Source organism: Nannospalax galili, unplaced genomic scaffold, assembly GCF_000622305.1.
Source record: "Nannospalax galili isolate Female #2095 unplaced genomic scaffold, S.galili_v1.0 scaffold126, whole genome shotgun sequence".
Taxonomy (NCBI): Eukaryota; Metazoa; Chordata; class Mammalia; order Rodentia; family Spalacidae; genus Nannospalax; species Nannospalax galili.
This window is the reverse complement of record NW_008355275.1, coordinates 1,317,127-1,334,012: the sequence shown is the minus strand read 5'-3', so window position 1 is coordinate 1,334,012 and position 16,886 is coordinate 1,317,127. Positions and strand designations below refer to the sequence as shown.

The window sequence follows — 16,886 nt, the reverse complement described above, 5'->3', positions numbered from 1 at the left end:
GGCATGGTGGCACACGCCTTTAATCCCAGCACTTGGGAGGCAGAAGCAGGAATAACTGTGTGAGATCCAGGTCAGCCTGGTCTACGTAGGGAGTTCCAGGCCAGCTTGGGCTATAGGGAAACCCTGTCTGACAAATAGAATAAAATAAAATAAAATGCTGCTTACAACTATGCTGCTTTCACTCTGAGTGGAATTGGCTCATGGACAATTTAGCAGAGTCCTGATTGTACAAATGACATTTTAAAACCAGTCAACTAAATTTTCTTTTACTTATATAAAGTATTTTTTTCCAAAACATAGGTAAGACTTGAGTTATCATCAGGTGTGACTTTCACCTGTGCAGGACGTGGAAGGTTTGAACTCAGAGCATTCTAATTTTGGAATAATTCAGACCACAGTTCTTATAGAAATATCACCTTTTTTCTGTTGCTAAAATAATGAGCAAGCTCAAAATTTGAAGCCTCTCCTATCTGTGTTTGAATGTTCATTTCCTATAGATTTGAAAACCCATCTTAGTAAAATGCAGCAGGGCTACTTCCTTCCCAGAGTCAGCATGTAAATGACTCATGGGAAACCCGATTATTTCCCATGGTGCATTGTTTTTTATTGTGGGGATCCAGGGTAAGGGTGGGGGGAAGCACCCAGGTGCTTTATAGGGGAGCTGGAATTCCAGTGTGCCCCGCATAACTCCTGTTCTATCTTCCTAGTATGCCTAGGGGACACCCCTATTACCCGAGCCCATGAAACTGTCCATGGGGTTGCCCTGTCCCTAACCACTGCCTTCACCTCTGTTGCAGTGCCAACAATATGCCTAAGCAGGTGGAAGTGCGCATGCATGACAGCCATCTCAGTGCAGAAGAACCGAAGCACCGAAACCTGGGCCTGCGCCTATGTGACAAACTGGGGAAGAACCTCTTGCTCTCTCTGACGGTGTTTGGTAGGTTCCTGAAGCCACCCTGACCCCCTTCTTCAGAGTTCTCCTGGCTTATGAGAGAGCTGGCTTCCTAGCCAGTTCTACCTCAGAAAAAGAAGCCATGCGCCCTGCTAGAGTCCCTGTTAGCTAGGCATCACTGACTCAATGGCAAAATCTACATCTAAACCTGGCCATTTGCTCTCCCCTGGAATCTATGAAGACATTTCCTGTGAGTGTGTGGGCATGCAGATTTCCAGGTGTGCAATAACTGTGTTTTGAGCTTTTGGAAAAGAGACTGGGGAATCTGCAACTAAGCACACCTTCTAGGTGATCCCAGAGCAGGATCACATTTAGAGACATACTTGATCAAGAGAAGGGCAACAGTGGCAGAATACCCCACTAAAAGAGGGCCTAAGAAATACCACTGACCTAGATGAACTGGGCATGGCAGCTGAGGAAGGGAGCATAGGGGAGGCTCATCCTGGTCCAGGTTAACTTGCAGGTCTGCCCTCCCTGATTTAGGCCTCACCCTCAGGTGATTCTTTTATATGAAATGTCTGTACAGTCTCCATCTTGGGCTTTCTACCAGAGGGTATTGAAAACAGGGTGCATCTCACTGTTTCTTCTCAATCCCTCTCTTGTTCTTTGGCTCTCACTTAGGCTATATTGAAAAGCAGCCGCAGCTCATCCTCCCATGTCCTCACTACCCACCAATACCCACCCGCCCCCCACATACCCTTGTTATGCCTCTCCTTTGCTTCAGTCACCTCTGATTCCAGTGGGCTAGAATTAGGACTGGGGGTGCCCTGGCTAAGTTCATTTAGTACCAGGAAACCACAGGTGTGGTTGGGTTTTTCAAAGACTACCCACCATGTAATCAGATCTCATTTATCACAGGACTTGAAGAAAGTGAGCTATATGATTTTTTTTTTTTACCTGTAAAAGGGAAGAAAAAAGAACCAGCCGTTCAGCCACATCATGCTGTCCGCATTAACTAGAATTAACTCCATAACCCACATCTCTGGAGACTCCCTGTCCCCTAGAGTTAGTGGGGTTGTGGCCTAACTTGTGATTTTTGTTTGGGGGGTTGTGTTGGCCACCCATTTTATGAGGGCTAAAGATTTCCTCGTGGAATGTATGAGTCTGTGAAGTGAGAATGTATGAATCTATGAAGTCTGTGAAGTTCTGCCAGCATCTCTGCCCCACTTGGTTCCTCCCAAATTGTAGATTTTAAGAGCCTTCTCCTTGAGCTCCCTTAAGATTCGAAGTCTAAGGATGTTAGGTAAAAAGAACTGGAAGACAAGGAAGACTCAAGAGACTGAGTCACAGGGAGACCTTTAGATGCCAAAGACGAGAGATTAAGAATGGGCCGCACACAGTAGTTTGGTCAATCAAATGTTCCTTGTCTCTGACCTCCAGTTAAAAAGGAAGACACATATTAAACATCAGGTCACATGGCTAGGTCTGGCTCAGAGGAGAAGCAGTTCACAGGGAGTTGGTTCTTCTGAGAATTCTGATGCTATATGTAGTCAATATCACCAAAGATGTTGGAGTGAAATCAATTTTTCTCTAAGAAAGTGCTGAAAATGTTCTATTGGTCTCTTCTGGTATTGTTAGAATAGTTAGAGCTACAGAAAGATCTCTTGACTAATTGTCAAAAGTCATCTTTGCTTATATAATGATTTTCTTGCATGCTGTTCATTATCTAGTAAGGCAGAGGAGTCAGGAAGGTCAGAATCACTGGCCTGAGTCCCTAGAGCTGTTCATTTGACTAGAGTGAGCACTGAATTCCCATTTTCCCCTTTTCCTGGTCCTCAATAGGTGTTATCTTGGGGGCAGTATGTGGTGGATTGCTTCGCTTGGCTTCTCCCATCCACCCTGACGTGGTTATGTTAATAGCCTTCCCAGGGGATATACTCATGAGGATGCTGAAGATGCTCATCCTCCCTCTAATCATCTCCAGTTTAATCACAGGTAAGAGCTCCTCCCTGGTGCCTGACCAAAGTACAGCATGGTCCTGCTCTGGCTTCTGGGTTCACAGTGGACTCTCTATTTGAGTCAATGGATGTGATTGCGGTATTTCATTCCTGAGCTTTGTTTTTTCTGACTCTAAAATGGGAATAATTGGTCCTGATAAAATATTTACCGTTTGTCAGTCACTTTGTCTTTCTTCCAACAGCCAAAGAGGAAAGGGTACACAGTTAGATGGTAAAAATGATGGTAACTTGTTACTTCATTCTTAATGTTTTCAAAATTATGTTTTATTCATAAGTGATAGAGATAGTAAGTAAAAAAATGGGCGTGGTGGTGCATACCTGTAGTCCCAGCACTTGGGAGGCAGAGGCAGGCGGATCTCTGTGAGTTCAAGGCCAGCCTGGTCTACATAGTGAGTTCCAGGACAGCTGGGGCTGCAGGGAGACCCTGCTTCAAAAAAGACACAAAAAAATTGCTATCTTTTCTTATTTACTTAGAATTAGAGGATGGTGTGAATTAAAAAGAAGTAAAATGCTAGACATGAAAGCTGCGAGCTTTTTGGTTTTTTTTTTTTTAGAACATTCTCTTTATGCATTATGCTTACTTCTTATATTTTGGACTAAAAGAATTATTATTTTTGAGAGGTTTTTTTCCATCATGAACTCAAATTAGTAATTTCCTTCTTACCAGACAATTGTGCTGAATCAGGGCATACCTTGTTGCTTAATGACAACTTTTGTTAAGAGTAGGAACCTTGATGTCGGTTCATATCTAGATGCCAGTTAGCTAGGTGACCTCAAAAGTTGTTCTCAGCACTGACCACTTCGTGAAGGAAGTAGTGCTTAGTAACTCGAGTCAGCTCAGATGCAGACCCATTTGCTCCACAGATTCACCCCAGAAACACTGGAGTTCAGGTTCAAGCTTAGGAGCTAAGTGAGGTCTCATCATCCAGCCCTGGGTTGGGTGAACCTGTATTTTTACCTTAAATGTGTCTCTTCAGACCAGACACAGAATTGTCCCTATCTGCTTAGCAGATCCTGTGCAGGTCAACATGGTAAGGACCTGTCTTTCTTTGCCCAGAATTGGACTAGGTTATAGAAAGAAGTAGTCATACATGGGTCAGATTAAATCAGAGAAGTTCACACAATGATTTCCTCCCCCATACCAAAAGAGGGCAGATCCCCAGAAAGGGGTTCAATCTCTGTTTAGTAGAAAGAGGAACCAAAACCAGGAAGTGGACAACTTGAAGAAACAACTGGAGAAAAACCCCAGTGGAGGCAGGAGTTTTTTGTGACTTGATCCGGGGTTTCCTTTAACCTCCCTTGGTACAGCTGTAGCACCCAGTGCTGGCAGCTGCCTTATGCACATGTTCTTTGATCCTCACATGAGGTTAGAAATGAGGAAGATGTGTTTCACCACAGAGAGCTGTGAGGACTGTGCTGACTCTCTAATGCAGTTTCTAGTAATGTATTCGAAAGACATTTTGGGCATGACCATTTATTCTCCTAAGTAAGGACATTATATAGTAATACTGATATACAAGTGACTCTTGTACCAGACCACCACTTCAGAAAAGATAACTAAAGATCACAGAAATGGAAAAGGCATAATCTTTGGATTAAAAATGGAAAATCTTCAATTTTTTCACTCATTATTGCATGTGATAAGTGATTGACAGGCATGTTGAGACCTCTCCTTTGTAAACTCTGAACCAATTGTTACCAATTCACCCCAGATGTCAAAAATCTCAAAAATATTCTTGGAAAACTGGAGTGTGACATGCAAAGCTGGCCACTTAGTAGGAGGAGGGTTAGTTGAGCATTAATGTTTCTTAGTGATAGGAAGCTGGGTTGCAGAGGCATTGACAGAACAGAACTGATCATTCTGAATTTCTCTTAAACCTAGGGCTGTCAGGCCTGGATGCTAAAGCCAGCGGCCGTTTAGGTACGAGAGCCATGGTGTATTACATGTCAACAACCATCATCGCTGCCGTGCTGGGGGTCATCCTCGTCTTGGCCATTCACCCTGGCAACCCCAAACTCAAGAAGCAGCTGGGGCCTGGGAAGAAAAACGATGAAGTGTCTAGCCTGGATGCCTTCCTCGATCTCATTAGAAATCTCTTCCCAGAAAACCTGGTCCAAGCCTGTTTCCAACAGGTAAGCCAAAGTTCCAAGGTCTTTTCTTCTCCAATCTTGTATCTTATTGATGATAACAGAGGCAATATCCACCATGAATGGCAATTTTCTTAATCTTTGTTTATCCCTGTCTGGTCTCAAGGGTGGTATTAGGTGGTTGGGGAAGGATCATAGGTCCAGAGTTGTATGCTCTAATTTTAAACCTTCCTTTTTTCTTACTCTCTTACTATCTTGTGGATTTGAGATTCTCCTTTCCTGTTTTCCCTTCCTCTCTGCTTTACTTCTTGTCCCTGTCTCTGAGTTGCCCATTGGCACATTTTTACCAGTCTTATTCACAACACTAGTGAAGCACAACTAGTGGTTCTCAGTCTTAACAGTATGGCAAAACTCGGTGTAGTTCTTAAAAAAAAATAGACTTAGCCTCCCTACAAAATCAGATCTATAATCTCTCTCCAAGATAAAACGGGGGACTGAGTTTACTTTTTTATTTGTTTATTTTGGTTTTTTGAAACAAGGTCTCCCCGTAGCCCCAGTTGGCCTGGAACTTGCTATGTAGATCAGGTTGGCCTCTATTTTGCAGAGATCCACCTGCCTCTGCCTTTGCCTCCTGAGTACTGGGATTAAAGGTGTCTGGCACCATGCCGGGCTTTGAGTGTAATTTTTACAATTGTTTAAACAGTGTGTACCTATAATTCTTGAACTGGGGAGGAAGATACAGGAAGACCCCTGAGGTTTGCTGACCAGCCAGTGTAGCTAAATCTGCAAGTTCCAGGTTCACTGAGAGACCCTGTCTCAAAATATAAGGTGGATTTGTTATTATGCAGATCTTATTAAGCTGCCATATTATAGAGATTTCATTGGTGCAGCTTCCCTATCATATCTAGAACAGATGGGGGGATGCCATGGGGTCCCACCTCAAGATGAAGAGCTACAGGCAATCAGTGGATGCTGAGGGAGGGAGAATAAGATTTCTCCAGGGACTAGCTCCCTGAGAGGTTATCTGATCCCAAATGGACAGCCCTAAACACGGGTATACATGATATACATATATATATACATGTATGTATGTATATGTAACAACAATAATCAAAGAAGAAGAGGACAAGAACCTGAGAGGGAGTTTGGGACATGGGAAAAGCTGGTGGGGGTCTAGGAGGGATGGAAATAATGCAAAGACAGTACTCATGTATGAAATTCTCAAAAATAAAAAAAATTTAAAAAGGTGGAGAGAGACTGAGGAAGATACTGACATTGACCTTTGGCCTCCACATGCACTTGAATACACATGCATGCACAGCCATACACACACACACATACACACACACACACACACACACACACACACACACACAGCTTTTAAAAACAGATAATTCTGCTGAGTAGAACCTCTGTGTCACCAGCCTTGGCCAGACTCACTGCCCTGTTTTCTGTTGACAAGGCTGGCTTAGGTGAGCATACACCTCAGTCCCCACTAGTTCAGGAAAAGCCCCAGTTGGAGCCCATGAACCTCCATCAGGCATTGCGGGGAGTCACAAAATAATGAACTTAGGAGGCACACAGCTTAGAACAAAGTTTGGATTCACAGCCCTCAAAATGTAATTGCCAAACCCTATTGAGTCCAGATCACTTTAGGCTTGGATATGTTATCTGATTTTTTTATCATTATTTAAAAATTTTTTAATAACTACATGATTAGAAGAAGCATTTCACTACAGATTTAACATCTGATTTTTAAATACTGTTTTATAAAGAAATGATGGAAATTTTAAATGATAGATCTACTCATTAAACTAATTTGATTATTACAGTGGATGCATGTGTGGAAACATCACATTATATGCCATAAATATTATAAGGAAGTCAATGTGGATGCAAGGAAGGGAAGATGAGAAGTGACTAGAAGGGGGCTGGAGGAGGGGTGCTTACTGAGGACCCTCTGTTCACGTACTTGCCTGCCTCGCCTAGAAGGATGAAGTTGCTTGCTTTGGACACAAGTGTCTAGCAAGTCTCTCCATAACATTTTGGAAAGAGTGCTCAAGAGCTGTTGGAAAATGAGCCAGGAAATAGCAGGTGGAGAAATATGGGTGATCCCAGGAAAGACAGATGTGGGTCTCCTGCCTGTGCCTAGTCACACCTGTTCAGATTCCTTCATTTCAGCCTGGAAAGCAAGACCAAAAAGCTGACATTCTGATCTTGGACTGAGCTTCTGTAGTATTGGTCATTTCCACACCTGGGGACTTCTTGACTGGTGGCCAACTTTGCCCCGTGGCAGAGTACTCTCTGTAACCCTGGGCAATGGAGAACTATATCAGAATCACCCTGCCTCTGCCAAAATCCTGCCCCTCCTATGGCAACTGAACCTTGGTTGCCAAGGGCAATCAGAGGAATAATAGTGTAGAATCCTTTACCTCAAGGTGAGGATGGGTGTAGATCCTCACCCTAACTCAGAGGGCCTTGAGTAGTGAAGACCATCTTCACAGAGTACCAGAGAGGGTGGGAAGTGCCAGGGTCCCTTCTATGTCCCTGCAGCTTGGCAGGCAATCTTTTAAAATGGCCTGTCTTGAGTAGAGGGAGCTTTCTGACCAGAGCTAGAAGCAGACGTAAAGAAGAGGGGAACTGCCTTCAGAGTGGTGAAAGCAACCTTACCCAAGGCTTGCTCAAATCAGGCCCTACATCTTTGAAAGCAGGGAGGCCTCCAGCCTGTTGCTTAGGAATAGCTGAGATAAGGTTTCCAAAACAGTAACTGTCTGTGACATGGAGGAAGGCAGAAGTCAGCTCAAGCAGTCACTGGTAGGCCCAGGTCAAATTTGGGCTCTTATTTTAAGAAGACTTGAGAGATGGCTGGTTTCTATTGAAAAATAACTGTAGAGACCATGGATATAGACAGAGCTGCAGGCAGTCACAACTGCCTGAAGAAGGCAGGCATGTAAGATGGTGGGTAGGTGAATTAGAAGATGTCTGCAGGGTTTCAGGTGAGGGATGCTGGTGAGTTGGATTCAGGTGACCTAGAGTGGACTGGTCCAACCCAAAGAGGCTCTGTGAGCCAGGACCCCAGGCAGAGGACTTGGCCAGTATACCAATATGCAAGTTTCCTCAGCTCCAATGGAAACTTGTGACCCGAGCTCTCCGGAAGCTAGATTTTAGAGTCAAACATAATTCATTTTGAATCTTGCTTCAGCAACTAACTAGGAATCAGGCCTTTGGTTAGTTAAAAGATATATTAGATATAAAACTGTTAGCAGCTTGCCTCCTACCTGATCCCGAAAATTACCATCATCACCATGACCATTATTCTGATTAATTCAAGCTTTGGCTATCTCACGAGTCTCAGGATAAGCCATTAGCTTTCTTCTCTGGGAACATAACTACTGTTTCCAGAAGTTTCCCTTCTGGTCACTCCTGTGTTTTCTTTCCATGCTACTATTGCCCAGACCCAGTAAGCTGCCTCTTCTCTTTGCAGAGTCAGCCCAGGGTCTCCTCACTCCCTGAACAAGTGCAGGTGGCCAGGCTAACATGGAAGGTACCCGTTTCCCTCAGAGAAGGCTGCCCTTCCTTCTTTCCTACTGTTGTCATTCCGCTCAGTCCAGCCTTGCTGACTGTCGAGCCCTGCTGCAGAAGGATGAGCTCTGCATAGCTGAGCATACGGTGCAGGTTGTAGAAAGAACTCATGGGTGGTCAGGCCATCTGAGTTGAAGTTCCAGCTCTGCCAACAACTATGACGTCTGAAAGTCAGTTCACTTCTCTATGCATCCTCTTCCGTATCTATTCAGGGTTCAACCATCTGTCACCTTCTGCATGCCAGTGCTGACAGTCTAGGATTTTGAATGAATTCTATTTTAATGCCCTTGGAGGTGGTACTTTTTGAGGCTGAGATGTGAATTTTCACATGCAGGGTGCCTGACACTTTTAAAATTAGAACCACTTCCACGGATATCGAGGAATAGCTGAAGAGATGCTTGGAGATTATTAGGCAAGAGTTAGTTGATATCATTGCTCAAAAGGGATGAGTACTTTCCCACTTTACATGTCATTTACATGCTCCTGGAATGATTGATGGCTGTTGGCAGCTGTCAGTCCTGATGCCCAGATGAAGATTCCCAGAAGAGCATGGTTTTGAAAGGAGTCAAGACCATGGGCAGGCTTGTGAGGACTCTGTCCAGCAGGAAAGGAGGGCCATCTAGCTGGCATTTTGAAGAGCATCCAAGTTGGTCACATGGAATTATCCCCTAAGCACAGAGACACTATCATGGGAATGAAATACATAGACACATATGTCCACCTTTAGCTTGTATCCATTATTAGACTGCACTACTGTGGTACAGTACAATGAATTTTATGAATTCTGTAATTATCTTATGGATAGCACAGTTGTATCATTAATCTTGGTTTTTTTTTTTTTTTCATTTCCTAATTAAAGTTAACATAAGGAGAACTTATTATGTGAGGGGGTGGGTTTGTGAACTTTTAAACAAAAACTCATTTTTCTACTTTTTTCCTCCCCACTCCATTAGATTCAGACAGTGACAAAGAAAGTCCTTGTGTCACCTCAGTCAGAGGAGGCCAATACCACCAAGGCTGTTATCTCCATGTTGAATGAGACTGTGACTGAGGCCCCTGAAGAAACTAAGCTGGTTATCAAGAAGGGCCTGGAATTCAAGGACGGAATGAATGTCTTAGGTAGGCAAACTGGTTGTTCGTGTTCATTGCCCCAGGGAGATACCTCTGTCCTGCTGACAGTAGCCAGCCTTTGCAGATGCCTTCTCCGGGCCTCCCAAGCTTTCGCCTCAGAAAAACTAATACTCCTTCTGTCCTCTAGGTGGCGCAGGAGACTCTCTCTGGGGAGTGATGTGAATGAAGGTCAATGACACCTGGAGCTGAGTCATGAAGGAAGAGGGAAGGGTGATGGGCAGAAGGGAGACCCTGAAGGACATAGTGGCCAGAGATTGAGGATAGGCAGAGAGGAGGGGGCTGACATTTGTCTGGCATGTTCCTTAACTCTGTGCGGTGTTGATGTCACCTAATCTGACTCACCATTTTGTTAAGTGAGATATCCTTATTTTTCATTTATTATTTCTTTTAACTGTCCCTGTGTACCAACACTATGCTGCCTGTCCTATTCCAGCTCCCAGGCTATAAACAAGTATTGTAAGTTTTCAGATTAGGGTCCAAAGAAGCATTATCAATTATTATGTTTAACTTTCTGGGTTTCTAGTGATCTCTCTGCTCAAGCCTGTGCCATCTCATCCTCATGACTATGCCATCTGAGTATTCCATCCCAGAGGTTCTCTAGGTTTGGAGCCTTTGGGGACCAGTCATTGGCTATCTGTCCTTGGGCAAGTTCTTCAACTTCTCTTAACCTCAGTAGTAAAGTATAGATGGTATTAGCATAGGTTTTATAGAGCAATGTGAAGACGAAGTGAGATTGTGCAGATATACCACAAGAGCACATGTCGTGAGCTCTGCTCAGACAAGCTATGGTCATTATTAAAGCAGATGAACAGCTGAGGATCTCAGTGATAAAACAGCCCACATGGAATGAGATTTCCCTCATAGCATTGGCTCTGATCTGCCTCATCCATTCTCCACTCAGTCACTTTAGGGTGGGTCCATTCCTTCCCCTCCATTCCCCCCATTCTCCACTAGAATGGCATAAAAGAGGGGTGTTTGTTTATAAGATGGGGAAAATGGATTTGTAAGTAAGATCTTCCAAGCACCATTTATAAGGACTTGGGTAATAACTGTTTAGAGATAGATGAGCTCAGTGGTCCTGTCCCTTTGTCATCTCAGTGATCAAATACCCTTGTCTCTTTGGTCTTGCTATCAGATACATTTTAGAATAAATAACAAATAATACTTTAGTGTAAGTATGTCCCAAGTGCATGGGCTATACTACCAGATTCATTATGCATGTGAAATTCAGATTGTGATTGGGAGCACTGTTTGATTTTTATTCTGTGTTTGGTGGCTGTACTTCTTCTTCCTCAACTATATTGTAGAGAGAGGGCGATAGAGGAGCAGGACAGTCCAGTCACTGCATGGCTAGCTGAAGTAGATCTTTTATGTTTGGCCTGGCAGGTTAAATGAGAGTGAGGGAGGTGATAAGCTGACTAGGTTGCCAGAGAATGGGTAATCAATAAACGTAGTTGACAATTGGTGGGAGGCCAGAGGTAGTTGGAGGGAGGGGAAAGTGGGAGAGTCTCTTTGAGAAGATTGCCAGATATAAAAATGCTGGGAAGCAGCATTTTTCTCCCACCGCAAAGATATCTGTGACCCTTTCAGGACCTTCTCAATTCCCCACAGCCCCTTCTGATGGGTGATAAGTTTAGATCCCACCCTCCTTGACAAGGTGTTGTGCCCCCTCCCCCTGTCCACTGGGGAGACTGTTGATAAACCAGGACAAGAGTTTGGAGTGAATTATTCAGACTTTCCAGGTCATTTCCAGAGTCCTGGTGGATTCTGGAAAGTCACATGACCTTCAGCCTTGCCGAGGAATTTCAACACACTGGCAACTCTCTCAACTCCAACTACCAAGTCTTAGAGGGCTTTGTTCAAGTGAAACACCGCGGTTTCAGTGAGCAATTTCAATTAGGCAATGTTTACTGAGGGAAATGGCAGGCTGACTGCAGCGTTCCAACCAAGCACAGCACAAGGCTGTACAAAGCCAAGGGAAGTTAGATTGCTGAGAAACTTCCCATTTGCCAGTCACAGCTGAAGTAAGGTTCTTTCCATGGTCTTGCAAGGGCAGAGATAGTGGCCTAGCTTTGTTTTGTTTTTCTGTATTTCTGCTCTTTGGTTTTTGGAAAGTCCCAAGATTGAGCCTGCAAGGAATGAAAACGCAGTGCTAACTTTGCCTTTCACTTCTTTAAGGGCCTGTTTCTCACCTAAGAAACCTTCAGAGCTACAGGGTATGATAGTATACACTGACGATTCTAGCACTCAAAAGGTTGAGAGAAAAGAGGGCAAAGTCAAGGCCAGCCAGGGTTACAGAGCAAGACCTGTCTCCAAAGCCAAGGAAATAGCATGCCAGAACCAAGTTTTGGCCCCACCCTAGTTGGAATTACTTAAATCAGTGTCAATTGCTCTTAAAAAAAAAAAAAAAAATATCCTTTTTAGATTCATAGATATGGCCCATGCCTGGATCTCTCCTAGGGGAGTATTTTATTCTGTTTCTTTGAGACCTTAAGATTTTGTGCATTAGCAAATGGCATTAACTAATATTCATGTTTCTGAGGCAGAGTGCTCACAGATGGACTATTTGTCACCATACCCAACATTACTTAAATCAGGGTCAATTGCTCTTAAAAAAAAAAAAAAAAATATCCTTTTTAGATTCATAGATATGGCCCATGCCTGGATCTCTCCTAGGGGAGTATTTTATTCTGTTTCTTTGAGACCTTAAGATTTTGTGCATTAGCAAATGGCATTAACTAATATTCATGTTTCTGAGGCAGAGTGCTCACAGATGGACTATTTGTCACCATACCCAACAAACTTCTCTCCATAGCTTTGAGAGAAGGATGAAGGAATAGCTAGAAACGCATGTTTTATATTACTGTAAAATTAGCCCACTCCTTTCTACATCTAGTCTTCACTAAGCCAAATCTCTCTTGGGCCATCGGCCCAACTCACTTGTGAAGTCACTTATCAAACTTTCTGACGAAGAGCTAAGAAAGGAGATATTAAATTATAAATATTATCAATTGAACCCAGATTATCTTCTCTAAAGAGAGAAGGCATCCCACAAAGTACAATTAGCAAACTGGGTTGACAAATGTTTGGCATAGAGAAGAGAGTGGCTTTGGGGACTAGAATGAGGGTAAATAACATCATAAGTTCAGAGAGAAGGCATGTACTTTTAAGAGAATCAACTTATAATGTTATAATTTACGATACAGGTCAAGACACAGGCAAAACTGGGAATAAGAAGAAACTGGATAAAATAAGGAAAGACTGGAAATTAGGTCTACCAAACTGGGACAGAGAGTAGGGAAGAGGAGGGAGGGAGAGGGGAAGACAGAGAGGGAGAGGCCTACACTACAGGGTAAAAGAATAAGCCCAGGTAGACAAGCAAAGTTCTGTAGCCAGGGAAATACCCATCCCGACTTAGAATTCATGTAAGTAGTCAGGTTTGTCCCTGTCCTGGGAAGGATGAGTCAGGGGTTCAGAATCACATGGTGATTGGTAATCAGAAATCTAGACAGTCTCCAAGTAGTGCTGAGACTACTGTTAGCTACATAGTATGCCTAAGTCCCTGATTGGGTTGAGGTGAGATATGAGAGGGAGGATGGTGGGAAGTGAATCTTCTGGAAAGAGAAAGCCAGGCTTAACCTTGCAAGAGTGAAAGTACAGGTCAGGTTTCCAGGACCTTAGGCACAGGTGATGAGGCAAAAGCTAACACCCAAATAAGATCCAGGGTTGAGTGCTGGACTTGATCCAGGGCTTAGTGAAATTTGATGCTAGCATCAAGAGGGTGGAGACCAGGTTTCTCAAATCCTTCCTGCCTAGGGTTAGGACTGACCCCGGAGGCTAGTGTGTGGTTGAACTAGAATGTCAAGAGAAGGCAGAAGTAGGCAGAGAGGGTAGATATTTACAAAATCTGACGGGGAAATGTGCATTCTTCCTCTATGGTCCAAAGGCAAATGAACAAAAGAAGGCAATATACCATTTTGTTCATAAAGAGAGTTAGGAAACATTAAATATAAATAACAGGTAGGGTTCAAACAAAGTAAACTAATTGGAGTTTGGGATTTCTGATTGTTTTCCATTTTAACATTCTTCCTCTTTCTTGTGTTAGCCCCATATTGGTAGGAAAATTATTTGCAAGGAGGGGTTTCCAAGAGGAACGATACCAGCCATATATTAATTCAGGATAATGCCAAAATAATCTAGTCATTTCCATAGCAAGGACTTTATTGGCTAGTTGGTCTCTGGTGTTTCAGCTTTGGCTCCAAAGTTGGCATGACAGTCCTCAAATCCCAACAAGCTCTTCTTCCCTAGTCTGTGTGATAATAGGATCATCGGTTCACACATGATTTCATAAGTGAGAAGGAAGAGAAGATGGCATACTTAATTTTGAAATGAAAATTAATTCATTTTCTTCAATGAACTAACACATAAACTATTTAGAATTTAACCTGCTCATGTGGAAAATGTCAAAGAAAGCCATAATTATCCAGTGGAGAAAACTTCCAGTGTGAAATAGAATGTTTTTGCCTTCTCATTCCTGATTTATCCATAAGGTAACTGGAAGGATATGTGGCTCCATACATCAGTAGTGCCTCAGTATAAGGGAAAACAGCACGGACTTTATCATTCGTCCTTCTGAGTAATGTCATTCACCCAACAGGTCTGATAGGGTTCTTCATTGCCTTTGGCATCGCCATGGGGAAGATGGGCGAGCAGGCCAAGCTGATGGTGGACTTCTTCAACATTTTGAATGAGATCGTGATGAAGCTTGTAATCATGATCATGTGGTGAGTATACTTGTTCTGATGCCATCATGGGGGGGGATGACAAAACCTTGGGGTCTCTAGAGGACAATGGAGGCCTCCCAGCAGGAAAAGCATGGGTGTGGACTGGAAAGGTATTGAAAAAGGGATAGAAATCCTCCCTCCCCTTCATCTACCCCTGCAGATGATGGCCATCAAGCCAGATCTGATGCATCACCTAATTCTGTGTTCTTTGGAAATGAATTTGATATGTCTGTCTCAGTTCAAGGTACTAAAACAAAGTGCCATAGACTAGATAACTTATACACAGCAGAAATTTATTCCTCTCATTTTGGGAGACTGGGAGTCTGAGATCAAGGTATCAGTGCAATCAAATTCTGGTAAGGATATTTTTGGGGTTGTAAATGAACAACTTCTATATCCTCATCTAGATACAAAAGAGTTTCCAAAGAGTGAACGCATCCTGGGATCTCTCCTATGGATCACTATTTCAGTCTGTTTCTGCCACTATAACAACATACTATAGGCTAGGTAAAATTATAAACAAAGGAAATTTATTTTTTGCTCACAGTTCGGATGACTGGGAAGTACAAATTCAAGACATTAACAGATTTGGCGTCTGGTGAGGAGCTATTGCTCATAGTTGATGCTCTCGTGTCCTCACATGGTGGAAGGAACAAGTAGGCCTCCCCAAGCCTCTTATAGAAAGACACTCACACCATTGAAGAAGACTCACCTCCAAGTGGCCTATCTTCCAAGCTCTTGTACTGAGGTTAAAAATTCACAGGAATTGAGTTGGGGGGACATAAACACCCAAACTTCAGCAGACACTAATCTCATCCACTGAATCACCTCTGAAGGCCTCACCTCTACACATCCAGTGTTGGAACTTAAACACTTTGACTTGGGAGGGAGACATGTATATTCAGTCCATTGCAATGACTAAGTGAATAAAACAAAGCAAAAGAAAACCAAAGGGGTAATAGTATTCCATAGCATGAAAATTATATGAAATTTACGTTACCGCCACAGAACCAAACGTAGTGATGTGTCCATGGTTGCTTCTTATTACAACTTTATGAATGTGAGGTTGACTGAGGGCTTCCAGGTTTCATGTCAAAATGTTCCTCAGGGTTTCATGGGCCAAAGTATTAGACCTGGCATGTTCACCGTGTTACCTCACAGTACTTTGAAAATGCAAAGGGGATATTAGTAAAGTAGTATGTTCTTTTCTGTTACGGTGCTGAATTTTCAGTTTCCCAGGTAGTGCTAGATTTCTGAATATTTCTTTTGTGTGATCTTTTTGTAAAAGATATTTTATTTTTATTGTGTATATGAGTGTATTGCCTGCATGTGTGTAAGTATACCCATGTCATGCAATGCCTGTGGAGTTGAGAAGAGGGTGTCAGATCCCCTGGAACTGAAGTTATAGGCTTGTTAGCTACTATATGAGTGCCGGGAATCAAACTCAGGTCCGCGGCAAGAGCAGCCAGTGTTATTAACCCCTGAGCCATCTCTCTAGCTCCCTTTTGTGTGGTCTTAAGATGGCATGAGCCTGTCAAGCCAAGTATTCTTTAAGTTCTGTAGATCCATCTGAGTCTTCTGAGGGCTTAGTAAGTGCAGAAAGCAGAATCAGTCTCTCACTTAAACAGCAGGACTTGCTCTTGTTCCCTAGAACTTCTAGCAGAATGTACATCCTTGCTATAAAGGTACAGTTCATGTTTCTGAATATGATGCAACTGGCATGGGTGATGCATACATTTTTTCCTTCAACCATACTCAGGGCATTTCTACTGAGTCCTTGGAGGAAAAGAGGATCTTCTAGGGAAGCTGATGGAGCATTGGAATGGAGGGTGTGGATTAGGAAGTTTCCCACTCAGTGAAACCTGTACTGTTAAAGGCTCAGCATCTCATCCCAGGAGATGAAGTGCAGTTGTGAGTCAGAAACCAATCCTAAAGGATGATTGCTTCCAGATTTCTCTTATGTCATCCAGGCACTCAGGGTGTTTAGGGATGTTTATGTTTATGACACAAGGCACATTCCTATCATTCTTCAAGCTGCTCATCAGCATCACCATTTGATGATGAGGAGTGTGAGAAGATTCTGGATAAAATCGCCAGTCACTCTTCAGCAAGCAGACTACTGAAAGCTGAAACCATCAGAGTTCTATATTCTTTATAGAGTAGAAAGAATAGTAAAAATAGCAACATACAGCCCCGAGAAGACAATAAAAATGTGTATTACCAATTTTCCTTAAGAAAACTCTTAAGGCAGGTTCTCGTATAACCCAGGCTGGTTCGAACTCACACTGTAGTCAAGGATGACCTTGAATTGATCCTCCTGCTTCTGTCTCCTGAGTACTGGGATTATAGGTGTATACCTCCATGCCAGGATTAAAAATTATGATTATTAAA

The 16,886-nt window shown here is 43.0% G+C and overlaps 1 protein-coding gene across 5 annotated transcripts in view; it reads left to right on the top strand.

The window, feature by feature from the left end:
• Nucleotides 1-16,886, top strand: part of Slc1a2 (solute carrier family 1 member 2) — a 147,698-nt gene that overhangs the window by 96,969 nt on the left and 33,843 nt on the right. For all 5 annotated transcript variants that reach the window (XM_008852378.2, XM_017802996.1, XM_029555713.1 and 2 more), the window contains exons 2-6: nt 798-937; nt 2,735-2,887; nt 4,793-5,043; nt 9,534-9,699; nt 14,369-14,495. In XM_008852378.2, the coding sequence (XP_008850600.1) occupies nt 798-937; nt 2,735-2,887; nt 4,793-5,043; nt 9,534-9,699; nt 14,369-14,495 (837 nt within the window). The remainder of the gene's footprint in view (nt 1-797; nt 938-2,734; nt 2,888-4,792; nt 5,044-9,533; nt 9,700-14,368; nt 14,496-16,886) is intronic.